Source organism: Ambystoma mexicanum, chromosome 2q, assembly GCF_040938575.1.
Source record: "Ambystoma mexicanum isolate Mex_15411 chromosome 2q, UKY_AmexF1_1, whole genome shotgun sequence".
In the NCBI taxonomy this organism is placed as follows: domain Eukaryota; kingdom Metazoa; phylum Chordata; class Amphibia; order Caudata; family Ambystomatidae; genus Ambystoma; species Ambystoma mexicanum.
Window position 1 is genome coordinate 337,933,353 of NC_090924.1, and position 13,739 is coordinate 337,947,091.

A 13,739-nucleotide genomic window follows, 5' to 3' on the forward strand; every position below is an offset into this window, starting at 1 on the left:
TAAATGACTGTCACCCACTACAGACAGAGCCTCTTCGTACATGTGGGAGACCATAGAGTGTGATGCATGCAGGGTTGGACAAGTAGTGGGACTGTTTGGTCCACATTTGGTGCTTGTGTATTCATGGAGGACTAAAATATCCTCTTTGCAGGAGGAACAGGTTTCTTGGAATCATGTCTTTGGCATGACTTTAGTTTTCCATTTTTAGAGGTTTTAAATTAAGTTATGACTTCCAATCTACCCACCACTTTCTTTGCACTAGAATTTGATGGAGCAGGTGTCACGTCCCAAATCATAAATATTGAAAGATAATGATCAGAAAGGGTACCTTTTGCAAATTGCAACAGAATCAAGATAATAAAAAATGGAGGACATTGTACCAGGAAATATTAAGAGGCAGCAACTCCAGACTATTCAGAATCTATCAAACTCAAGAAAGGGGCGCGCAATAGCAAATCCTCAATCACCCTAATTGGAGAAGCCATCAACCATCACCAAAGACAGCTCCACATTTGGAGCATGAAGTAATAACTTGACAGATGTACCCCTACAAATGCATCAGTGCAAAGAGCTGTCTATTGCAGCTCATGGCCATTCGAACCTAGTTATGATATCATATGATATTTTATTTATAACGAGGCAGGGAAGGGGAACAAGGGGGGACAAGACAACAATCTTACTAGGCCCAGTGGCATTGAGATTGCGCAAGTGCAGGGGAGAGGGAAGGGGAGAAGTGCCAGGGCAAGGGGAGGAGGAACAAGTGCAAGACATGGGATCAAACATTGAAAACAAGAAGTGCGGCCAGCAGGGTGGCAGTGCAGGGTTAAGTGCAGAAAACAAGTGTTAGATGAGTGCAGGTAGGGGGGTTGGAGTGTTACAGATACAGCCTCAAGTGCAAGGTAGCCGGGAGGCAGTGCAGGTGTGCAACTGGGGGGTCGGGAACCTGGGCCCGTGGATCAGAGGATAACCAGGTAACTAGTGCAGTGTCAGACAGGAGATCAGCAAGGTAGCGGAAGAGAGAAGGCAGAAGCAAAGCGGAAAGTCTTGAGCTGCATCCGGACCCGGAGATGGTTCTGCTCAAGTTTCAGAGAGGAAGGGAGGCTATTCCAGAGGCAGGTGCCAGCCAAAGAGAGACATCTGACCCCAACTTGTTGCTTGGAAAAGCGACTGACCCTCAAGGAGTTAGAGGTGGAGGAGCGAAGAGCTCGTGTAGGAAGATACTTCAGAAGAGAAAGCTGGAGATATGTTGGTCCCAGGCCCCAGAAGGCTTTGTGGGCAAAGAAAAGGGTCTTGAACTTGATCCTTGCAGTCACTGGGAGCCAATGGAGAGATTTCAGTGCTGGAGAGATACGACCCCTTGGCTTGAGGCCAAGGACAAGTCTTGCAGTCCTGTTCTGGATGAGTTGCAGAGGACGGAGAGTAGAAGCAGGCAGATTTAAAAAGAGGCTGTTAGAGTAGTCAAACCTATAGAGAACCAGGGCTCGAGAGACAGTGAGCTTCTGGGGGAAGGAGAGGAAAGGAAGAATACCTCTGAGGAGGTGCAATTGGTCGCTTGACTTCTTAGAGACATCAGTAATATGAGGAGAGCAAGGAGGGTGAGGAGTCGAGGTTCTTAGCCTCACAGCTGGGAGCAGGAGGAGAGCCAAGGGAGGCCGGACAGATAGTGGCGGGAAAGAGGGGTGCAGGTGTGCTGATGAGTAGGATCTCTGTCTTGCTGGCATTCAGGCAGAGATCATTGGCGGCGCACCGCTCCTGGATTGCCGACAGACAATCCAGGATGAGAAAAGGAGAAGAGGCGGCAAAGGGGGGCCTGAAAGCGAGTTGGGTGTCATCAGCAGAGTGCTGGAAGTTGGAGCAGAGAGCAGCTATGCGGTGGGCGAGAGGTGCCAGGTATTATTTGAACAACCAGGGAAAAAGGTTAAACCCCTGGGGAACACCGCAGGTGGAGAGAGAGATAGAGGAGAGGAAGGACCCAAGTTGGACCTGGGAGGGATGGTCAGAGTGGAAAGAAGTCAGCCAGGCCAGAGCCTGATCAGCGCTACCCAGTTATCACAGAGCTGGTTGAGCAGGATGGCATGGTTGACCTGTCAAAGGCAGAAGTGAGATCAGGTAGGATGAGGTTAGAGGGAAGATTAGAATCAAGGTTAGTTCATCCAACCGAGATTGAGAACTATATGGAGAAACCAGAGCTCACACCAGGGGCAGAAGCAGCTACTGTTGGGAAGCCTAGCAGACATTCGTCCACTCAATCGCCTGCGTTCATGCACAACACCACAATTAAAACTAGGCTCCACTCTTGAGCCATATGGGGAGACTAACTCAGAGGCATGCAACCCTTGGCTATCCAGGTGTTTTGGACTGCAACTCTCATCATCTTTGACCAAAATCATAGTCCATAGTCCAAAACATCTGGAGAACCTTAGGTTGCAGACCCAGGATGAATTCATACTTTGTCAACAAAACAAATCAAATCAAAATTTCTTCAAGGAATTAAAACATATCAAGGGGAGTGAGTGACTGTGGATACATGATCCTAAGTGAAGTGGTTGTTTTTAAAAAAACGAATACAAAAAAAATCGATTTAGAAAGACCGCTCTGTTACCCCACAGAGCAGTCTTTCTAAAACGAACTGTCATCCCCTGCGACTCAGGCGAGTGCCTGCAGGGGCTGACAGGCACTCCAGGACCCGTAAGTGGCGTCGAGGGGGAGGAGACAAGTTTATGTGTGTATATGTGTTTGTGTGTGTCTTAGGTGTTTGTGTTGTATTGGTATGGGGGAGTCTTGGGTGGGGAGGAGGAGGTCGGGGGTGAAACCACCGATTTCGGGTTAATTCCAGAGAAGGGGAGTATTGGTACTGATGGGGGCGTGGAAATGTGGGTTTTCCCTTTTTCTTAAATCGGTCTTTTAGTAAGGTGAATTATAAAAAATCGAAAATATCACATAGAACCGGATACATACAACACATAACCATCCCCAACAAACATGTCAAGTGCAGCTGCACATTTTCTTGAAATAGTCTGGTGCCGGTCTTGCATATGACACGAAGGGCCCGTTTACATCTTGTTTTCTGAATTGAGGGGGGGGGGCGCTCCTCCCCAGCTCCCGCACTCCTAGCTATTGACTTCCATTCTTTTGGCATTCCACTGATAGCCTCTCAAATGTTCAAGCCTGGAAGTGTTGGGCCTTCCATGAAAATAGAACGACTTTGCAATTGCTGGGAAATGAATTTTTAGACCTTTGTCTCCAAAAACGTATCTGAAGCTCTTCCCTGCAGGAACCCGCACCGCTGATATTAGGAGAGAATGATGTCAGCAATAAAGAGACAGCCAAGAATTCCCCTAACGCACCGCACCAAGAGGCATCTGAATAACACCACGGTCAAAAAACATCACAGATATTAAACATGTGAAACCCAGACGCACACAGAAGCCAAACAGGGCCCGGCCAGCCCTGAGTGAGATTCCCACGACTAGGCCTGGAAGCCAGAGCATCGAGAGATTCCTTCAAAAGCAACATGAGCGCGGCCAAGGACAGGGCTGGCGAGCTTGGAGAAGCGAGAGGTCGTCGAGCTGCACCCATCACCTGCCTGCCGCCTCCACAGCAGCAGCGCTCAACTCTGCCAAGATCCGGCTTCCTGTATTGGGCTAAAGACTCTGCTGCCCACCTTTAAAGCCAAGATGTAACGGGGGCACAGGGATGGGCTGGGGGAGCAGTGATGAATGCAGTTAGTACTAAGAAAAGCCTTGCACTGGCTTATCATCGTGTGCCGAGAGTGGAGGGCCAGGGAATTACCCTCTGTCTGGTAGCGTACCTATAATGGCCCGCCTTCCTTTGAGATTGCCCTCAAGGACTCTCAGCTTCTCTGCCTATAGAACAGAGTGTTGGTTGATGTCATTGGGGCCTAGGGCACAGGAGCGCAGTCTTACCGGGCCCCTGGTACAGTAATTCTTTACTGAGTCTGTCTGAAGCCGGCCTTCTTCTGGAAGTGCCACCGGGCACAGTAGGCATTCAGCATTCCATGAAATCCATTGGACCCTCCTCTTCAGAGTTGGCCATGCATTCCCCGGACACCAAGGCCTTTTTGCTGGTGCCATGGTCCTAAGACCTGTGCAATCTCCTGCTTTCTTGCACTGTAGAGCTCCTCAAAACATGATATGTTTACCAAGCGCTGGATTAAGAAACCACTTCAAAGACACAAAATGGAGATCCGCACCCACCACCACCTGCATGTATATCAACATGGCCTGGTGTGCCTGGACTCCTACGTGGTCTCCTGTTCTCACTTATGGTCCTTAGTTGATGGCGTACATCACCCCTATCATCACCTGGTTTCGCACCCAATGCATACACTCTGTTGCAAGACAGACAATCATGGCAAGGCCATGTCCACTGTGACTATGTCCATGGCTCTGATCGAAACACTGCCCCAAATAAGTAAAATTACAAATAACCATGCACTGTTTATTCGTCAACAATGAGACTAATAACCTGTTTATGGCAACCCGTCATATAACAGTGCTATGCATCTTATTCCAATGTGCGTAGTGGAGTACGGGATGGATTGCACTCGCCAACCATGGGCTATGATCAGCTTGCAGGTGTCCCGGGTACCTACTTCAAGACATTTCTGACCTTTCATGCACCATTTTCTCATGCAATTCCATTGGGCATCCACTACATTAAATCTGAGCCTCTGGGGTGAGGCGTACACAAACTCTGCCTCTGTCACAAACCACAAAGAAAGGCTCTAGGGTGAACCTGGGCGCTCAGGTGAAGAGTACATTATGCAACATGGTTGTGGATCCATGCACACTATCAGCTGCCACCACCACGCTTTCCATCCCCAGCTGTGTATGGACGTGGCAGCGCGGCGATCAGTTGCGCAACTGGGTGGCAACTTGGTCCCCATCACCACCCATCATCCGACAGCTGATCTGATACTCATGCATGTAGGGCTGCGGTAGCCTGAAGACGTGTCTAGGATGCACCCACCTGTGTGGGTGCATGGAGCAGAGACCACGTGTGGCTACAGCTGTAGGCATGTCTTATGGACCATGGATCTGTGAATCAGATGAGGGCGGTGATGATTAACTTCTACTAAGACGCGTGGTGATTAGCTTTGCTGGCGGGGCTGATGGTTAGTCAACTCGACACAGGGAACCGCCATGCACGGCGTGCTAGCACCCTGAGGCTAGTAAGAGCAGCATCTGGATCCCATTTACAATGGGGGTAGGGTGGGTGAAGATAGCATCTGTACCTCCCGTCCTGCTATGTTAAGCACACTTTGCCGCCCCTGTCCTATAGGTAAACCTATAGTTCTTAGTATGTCGAGTCTACGTGTTGGCACTTTCTAGTGGACGAATGAAACATGTACAGTGATAGGGCAATGCATTTGCTTGACAGACCGCGCAGATCTTGCCAAATCACGCAGGTCTCTTTATCAGAGGGAAGTAGTTAAAACAGCAGTCGTCTCGGGAGAATAGCCCAGGGGCAGCGTGCTCGCATTGGAAGCAAGGTGACACTGAGCAACACAGGTTTGATCCTCGCTCCGCGCTTAGAAACCTCTGGGTATTAAGCGCGTTATAAATAACTTATCATATTATAACAAGACCTGTATGGTCTTGAGAGCAAATTTACAATAACAACACCTTCATTGCGTAGTTGTCAATATATCTCAAAATGGACCATACACATGTTTTGTCTTGAAAGAGTGATCATTATACTGGAATGGTGTTGTCTTGTGGGTATGCCAAATATGTTTATTACACAATTCCTTATTCCTTTTTATGGGCCCTTTATTTTACCGATTTCACTACAAAGCTGTCAACTAGTCCCATGTCACGACAGTCACCTCAACCCAGCCCCGACTTTTTCAAGCCAACAGCACCCTGCATGTGGGCCACGATCATACAATGATAAATGAAACTCCAAGTCCCAGAGTCCAAGCAGCTCCACGTCACGGCTCATTACATGCCGCGTGCTGCCAGCCACGTGACTTTCCGTGCAGCGTCTTGCACGTGCAAAACTCCAAGGCCTGCAGGCTGCTCATGTCGAAGGCAGTAGACGGGTGCCAGCCTGAGTCCAGGTCCATGTGCGTATGGTCATGCTGGCATATCCGGTTCCACAAAACAGAGGTCTCGGACAGCTGCACGGCAGACTGACCCTTCCACGTGTCCTGCATTCCTCCCCTCACGGGCTGTCAGAGGGCGGCGCTGGGCGCCATCTACCCAGGCACCGAGAGCGCCGGAAACCGTATCTCCCGCATTCATATTGCACTGTGGGAGAGGGGGGGAGAGGAGATTTTCCCTCGGAACAGTGTCACCCGGTACCTTCTAAATGCCCCCATTCACAGCAGAGCAGTGTGGGAGGTGGACGGTCTCGCTGTTCATTCTACCCTGCGATGAAGGACGCTTCCCACTGTCCCACACTGAGCCTTTTATTTCCTAAGCATGCGTAAATCATCAGTGCGGGGGAAATTACTACACTGCCCTTCCTCCTAGCCCATGAAGCCCTGAGTGTGAGGGAGAGTGTGATAGTCGCTTTTCTATCCTGCGAGGGAGAGTGTGATATTGTCATTTCTAACCTATGAGGCCCTGGATGTGAGGCAGACTGTGACACTACTTTTTCTATACTAAGAGGCCCTGGGTGTGAGGGTCATTTCACACTGGCCTTTCTATCCTATGAGAGTGTGAGGGAGCGTGTGATATTCTCCTTTCCATCCTATGAGGGCCTGACTGTGAGGGAGAGCGTGTTATTCTCCTTTCTATCCTATGAGGCCCTGGGTGTGAGGGAGGTTATGATATGATATGGCATTTATAACGCGCCTATACACAAGTGTTTCAAGGCGCGGCGAGGCAAGGGAGGAGGAAACAGGGAAGACAGAGACAGCGATCCTACTAGGCCAGGTGACATTGAGATCACGCAAGTGCTGAGGAGGGGGCAGGGGAAAAGTGTGAGGGGAAGGGGAGGGGATCAGTACAATGCATAGGATAACAGTAAAAATAAATAAATACAATAAATCAGACAATGAGTAAAAGTGCAGCCAGCTGGTGGCAAGTGCAAGGGTAAGTGCAGAAATCAGGGGTCAAGTACTAGTAAGGGCTGTAGGGATACAGGAACAGTCCCCGAGTGCAAGGGTTGCCAGGGGGGCAGCGCAGGTGTGCAACTGGCGGGAGATGTCCTGGGCCAGAAGTAGCCAGGTAATCAGTACAGTTTACATACAGCCAGGAGATTAACAGGGGAGAGGAAGAGAGAAAGCAGAAGCAAAGAGGAAGGTCTTGAGGTGCTTCCGGAACCGGAGATGGTTCTCCTCAAGTTTCAGGGAGGCTGTTCCAGAAGGAGGCCCCAGCAGACGAATGAGATCTACCACCAACTCGCTGCTTGGAGAAGCGACTGACCCTGAGGAAGTTGGAGGCGGAGGAGCCAAGAGCTCGAGACAGAAGATATTTTGAAAGAGAGAGTTGAAGGTATTGAGGTCTCAGGCCCCAGAAGGCCTTGTGGACAATGCAGAGGGTTTTGAACTTAATCCTCGCTCCAACTGGGAGCCAATGCAAAGATTTCAGTCCTGGAGAGATACGATCCCTGGGCTTGAGGCCAAGGACAAGCTTTGCAGTCCTGTCCTGGGTGAGTTGCAGTGAGCGGAGAGTAGAAGCAGGCAGATTTAGAAAGAGGCTGTTGCAATAGTCCAGCCTAGAGAGAACCAGAGCTCTGTAGACAGTGAGCGTCTGGGGAAATGTGAGGAAAGGAAGAATACCTCTGAGGAGGTGCAGCTGCTAATGTGACTTCTTAGAGACGACAGAGATGTGAGGAGAGAAAGAAAGCGTGGAGTCGAAGATGACCCCAAGGTTTTTAGCCTCACAGGTGGGAGCAGGAAGAGGGCCAAGAGAGGCCGGCCAGACAGTGACAGGAAAGGATGGAGCAGGTGAGCTGATGAGGAGAATCTCGGTCTTACTGGCATTAAGGCAGAGATCATTGGCGGCACACCACTCCTGGATGGCGGACAGACAGTCAGAGATGAGAGAAGGAGAAGAGGTGGCAGAAGAGAGCCTGAAAATTAGTTGTCATCCGCATAGCACTGAAAGTTGGGGCAGAGAGCGGCAATGCGGTGGGCAAGAAGTGCCAGGTATAGATTGAACAGCCAGGGAGAGAAGTTAGGCCCCTGGGGAACACCACAGGTAGAGATAGAGATAGAGGAGAGGAAGGACCCAAGTTGAACCTGAGAGGGTCGATCGGAGAGGAAAGAAGTCAGCCAAGCCAGGGCCTGATCGGTGATACCCAGGTTATCACGGATATGGTTGAGCATGATGGCATGGTTGACCGTGTCAAAGGCAGAGGAGAGATCAAGTAAGATGAGGACACAGGGTGTTGGAATCAAGGTTGGAGAGCAGTTCTTCGCAGATGTTCAGGAGAGTAGTTTCCGTGCTTCTGGCAGCTCTGAAGCCAGACTGATGGTCATGGAGACAACCAACAGATTCAGTGTGAAGATTAAGCTGGGAGATGGCCAGCTTTTCCATGAGTTTGCCCAGGAAAGGGGTGATGAAGATTGGGCGATAGTTAGCCGGGCAGGAAGGGTCGACAGAGGGTTTCTTAAGAAGAGGTTGTGATATTCTCTGTTCTAGCCTATGAGGGTCTGAGTGTGAGGGTGAGTCTGATATTCTCCTTTCTATCCTATGAGGGCCTGACTGTGAGGGAGAGTGTGACATTCTCCTTTGTAACCTATGATGCACTGGGTGTGAGGGAGACTGTGACACTACCCTTTCGATACTATGGGGACCTCGATGTGATGGACATTGTCACACTGCCCTTTCTTTCCTACGGGGCCCTGGGTGTGAGGGAGAGCGTGATATTCTCATTTCTTTCCTATGAGGCCCTGGGTGTGAGGGAGACTGTGATATTCACCTTTCTATCGTATGAGGCCCTGAGTGTGAGTGAGAGTGTGATATTCTCCTTTCTATCGTATGAGGCCCTGAGTGTGAGGGAGACTGTGACACTAGCTTTTCTGTACTATGAGGCCCTGGGCGTGAGGGTCATTGCCACACTGCAATTTCTATCCTATGAGGCCCTGGGCGTGAGGGTCATTGTCACACTGCATTTTCTATCCTATGAGGCCCTGGGTGAGAGGGAGAATGTGACACTACATTTACGATACTATGAGGCCTGGGGTGTGAGGATAATTGTCACACTGCCCTTTTTTTCTATGTGGCCCTGAGTGTAAGGGGGAGTGTGATACTCTCCTCTCCTATGAGGCACTAAGTGTGAAAGAGACTGTCACACCCCCTTTTTATTCAATGAGACCCCGAGTGTGTCCCATTGCCCCTCCTAATCTGTGTTGTCCCGTGTGTGAGGGACATGGCCACACACTACCCCCACCCTATGCAGGCCCCCAGTGTCAGGGAAATCGTTGGTTCGGCTTCTTTTAAGCCCTGTGCATTCGGAGGTCCCGTGAGGGAGTTAGATGCCCCCCAAAGATCCCCACCTCTCAGCTTATCTAAGTATCAAGCATCCCCAATCCCCCACCTAAGTATCCCGCAACCCCAATCCCCCACCTAAGTAGCCAGCATTCCCAACCCCCCACCTAAGTAGCGAGCATCCCCAATCCCCCACCTAAGTATCCCGCATCCCCAATCCCCCACCTAAGTAGCCAGCATCTCCAATCCCCCACCTAAGTAGCGAGCATCCCCAATCCCCCACCTAAGTAGCCAGCATCCCCAATCCCCCACCTAAGTATCCCGCATCCCCAATCCCCCATCTAAGTAGCCAGCATCCCCAACCCCCCACCTAAGTATTCAGCATCCCCAACCCCCCACCTAAGTATCCCGCATCCCCAATCCCCCACCTAAGTAGCCAGCATCTCCAATCCCCCACCTAAGTAGCGAGCATCCCCAATCCCCCACCTAAGTAGCCAGCATCCCCAATCCCCCACCTAAGTAGCGAGCATCCCCAATCCCCCACCTAAGTAGCCAGCATCCCCAAACCCCCACCTAAGTAGCCAGCATTCCCAACCCCCCACCTAAGTAGCGAGCATCCCCAAACCCCCACCTAAGTAGCCAGCATACCCAACCCCCCACCTAAGTATCCCGCATCCCCAATCCCCCATCTAAGTAGCCAGCATCCCCAACCCCCCACCTAAGTATCCAGCATCCCCAACCCCCCACCTAAGTATCCCGCATCCCCAATCCCCCACCTAAGTAGCCAGCATCCCCAACCCCCGGAGAGACGCTGCCTAACTCCCCCACCCCCATTTGTTTTACAACAGCCCCTCTCATGTTCTGCACAGAGGTGTGTCAGACGCACAGGAGTGACACAGAACAGTTAAGCTGAAGCCAAGGTCCTTACCGACCCCCACCCCTCCCCCCCAACAACACACCGCCCCCCACCCCCACCGCTCAATTTGCCTTCTTGCAATAAACCGGGCCAATGTTCTCGCGAGAATGTTAGCATTGGCAACCTCTGGGTTAAGATACATGCCAACCCGACCAGTAAGAGAACCACATATTTGCCAGCACAAGAAACCCCAGGCCAATTCTCCAGGACAGCCTACCCGAGCAGTAGCGAACAGCACACGCCCAATTTTGCCTCCAGGCACTACTGCCGTCTATGGCCTATGGCAGAGTGGCCAAACAAAATTACATTCCACAACCCATGGCATCCTGATCCGCACAAGCAACCTCAGGGCAATGCCCACCAAACCATCGCCAGTGGGTTGTCGTTAAACGTTCATGCCAAGCGGGCCAGCACTGCACTGGCAACCTCTGTGCACTGCGTCACGCCAGGGTGCCTCTGTGATTGGTGCAGATCGCACTGTGGCAGTGAGGCGAGGTGCCCGGTCCTGCCGGGCAACTGGGGTGGGGGGGTGGCTGGCCCCCTACCACCGCATTCCACTTTCTATCTTTCTAGGAGGTGTGCCAAGCCAGCCCTGCATCATCGTGTTCACCAGGTGCAGCGGTGAGCAGGAGGGCAATGCCCACAGACCTTTAAGGCAGACACTGCCCCTTTTTCAGAGTGTAGTGGGCACTGCACTCGTGGTGCACAGGGCACCGGAAGGCGCTAATGGTGTTCGGTGCCTTTAACATAAATACTGCACAGTGGGCATCACTTGTGGTCAACAGTACCATGGACAGCACTTGTGGCCAACAGTCGCTGAACAGAATCGGTGATGAACTGGACAGCCCCAGTGGTCAGCAGTGCCCGGCTGCACGCCATTCCAGAACGGGACATAGACGGCGCGCGGAATGATGTGTTGTCTGGTCGCCACTGCACAACGATATTGTCAAGCAAGCAACACCGGTAGTGTGCACTGAACAGCACCGGCGTGGCAGTGTACTGGGGAGTACCGTTGGCAAGCAATGCGCTGGAGAACATTGGCAGCCATGGGTGCTCTGGGCAGCGTTACTGGTCAGCAGAGAGCCATGGCCAGCACTGAGGTGGGCAGTGCACTGCACACTGGCCAGCATCGATGATAATTAACAGGGCAGTGTGGCACTGGTGGCCAACGGGGTGGTGAAGAGCATTGCACTGCAAGGCACTGGTGTTAAGTGTGCAGCACTATTGGTGGCCGTGGGCAGGACTGGGTTCCTGTTGCCCCTCCCCCACGCGATAGCATTAGACAGCATAAATGGCCAGCAGTGGTAGCATGACCCCCCCCCCCTATCCCCCCCTCGCAAAGGTACTCACTGGCTTTGCCCGGCCTGGGCCTCTGCAGCAGCTTCTGCACGGTGATCAGGTCCTCGGTCTTCACAGCCTGCAAAAGCTCCTGGTCCTTTCCCATCGCAAGATCTCCAGGGGGGGTCAAGGGGGTGGGGGGGTCAAGGGGATCCTCGGTTCCGGACCGCACAGTGTAGGGGCTGGGCCAGTGGGGCGCCGGCTGGGGTCCTCAGATCATCTTGCCCGAGTGTCTGGGGTAGGTAGACGCACATCCAGGGTGGGGTGTGGGTGCGGGGGTTCAGGGGGACACCGGGGATCCAAGGGGCGCACAGAACTGGATCGGGTTTGTGTTTTTGTACGGAGCCATGCCACCGGGGGGCTCGATGCAAATCCACACCCGGGGGCGAGTCCGTCCGAGAAGAAGCACCAGAGAGAAACCAGGTCTTCGAGGCGCCTCTAAAGTGGTGGGGGCTGGGACCCCTGCACCACTAGCAATGCCAGCCTCCGAAAAAAGCCCCCTCCGGGTGGGGCCGGGGTCAGCCTTGCCGCAACGATGCCCAAAACCAAAAATGGAAAACCATTAGCCATCCACTGGAGGTGGGATCAGTGCCCCGAGGAGTGGGGGCGCCGGTTGGGGGTGGGGGAGTGCGGTGATTAATGTTCCAAAAACAAGACACGGCGGGTTTCGACTCCAACGCTACTTTCTCCGCAGTCCCGGGGTCCTCTGGATGCAGTCAAACCAAGAAGCGAAGGGTAGCCCTTGGTGGGCACTGGGTGCTGCAGGAGCGGGTGGACCCGAGCAGCGTAGCCTCTGCAGGGCTCTCCGCCCTCACAATGCTCCCGCCCCTGTCCCCAGTCTCCGCCTCCCCCTCCCTCTCCTCCTTCCAGCCCTCCCTCCCCCTCCCCGCTCGACACCCTACATTGCAATACAGCGATCCTTTGCTGGCGTGTGCATTGCCTATTAATGTATGCATAAGACATCATTTATTGACCGAAGAAGAGTAACACCTGGCCCAGATTTAGAGTCATTGCTCTGGATTCCATCTTTAACCCCGAGCCTTACTTTATGGTCATTTCGGTGCCAGTCTCTCTTTATCAATCCCATACCCCGTTCTCCCCCACCCCCGTCGGCCGCTCTTTCGCTGTTCCCTCTCCATCCTCCTTTTCCCTGATATATTCTCCGCCCCTTTTAATCCTCCTCCCATTCCCCATTCTCCTCCCCGGCGGACTCTCCTCCCACTCCTCCCTTCATCCCGTTATTCTGTCTCTCGGCCCCATCTTCCTCGGTCCGTTATTGCGCTGCCCCATAGCCTCTCTACCCGCCGGTCCCTGCGACTGTCTTCATTGTCATTCCCTTCTCCCTCTCTCTCTCTCGCTCTGTCGCGCTCCCTCTTTCTCCTCCTCTCTCGCTCCACTTCTTCCTCAGTTTCTCCTCTTCATCGCCGCACTTACCCGTATCCCTCACGCTCTGCCTAGTCAATCATTGTCCTTCAGTCCCTGCTTGTCTCTCCTCTCTCTTATCTTCTTACTGCCACTGCCTTCTATCCCTGTCTGTCTCCCCTCGCTGTCCCCTTTCCTCTGTGGCAATCTCCTCCATACTCCGGTGTGCTCGTCTCTCCCCCCAGTCTCCTTCTTTCTATGTGTTTTTTGTTTTACTTTATCCTGTATGCCCCTTAGCTGGATTCCCACATTCTCTCCACTTAAAGCCTTTCTGGTCTCTCCTATGTCACATCAATTCTCGGCCTGTCTCTCCTCTGTCTAATCTCCACACTTCCCTAGAACTCCCAGCACTCTCCTACCACTTCTGCAGCTATACCCCCTGTCTCTTCTCTATACCTCTTCCCATATATCCCTGTCTCTTGTGTCTTAAGCTCCCATCTCTAGTTCTCTTATCTGCCACCCCCATGTCTGTTTTCTGTTACTGTCACCTGCACTCTTTTTGGCTTACTGCACAAAAACCCAGACTCATTTAAAAGGGGAAAAGGTCACTTTAATGTGACAGGCCAAAGCTTACAATTAAACGCTTACCTGGCTCCATGGCCTTACAGACTGAAGAAATATTTTAAACAACCAATTAAATAATTAAACATTTTCAT

The 13,739-nt window shown here is 52.1% G+C and overlaps 1 protein-coding gene across 5 annotated transcripts in view; it reads right to left on the reverse strand.

The window, feature by feature from the left end:
• The window catches only part of CASKIN1 (CASK interacting protein 1), a 1,401,469-nt gene extending 1,388,991 nt beyond the window's left edge, over window positions 1-12,478 (reverse strand). For all 5 annotated transcript variants that reach the window (XM_069647339.1, XM_069647342.1, XM_069647341.1 and 2 more), the window contains exon 1: window positions 11,674-12,478. In XM_069647339.1, the coding sequence (XP_069503440.1) occupies window positions 11,674-11,767 (94 nt within the window). In that variant the 5' untranslated portion in view covers window positions 11,768-12,478. The remainder of the gene's footprint in view (window positions 1-11,673) is intronic.
• Between the last annotated feature and the right edge of the window lie 1,261 nt (window positions 12,479-13,739).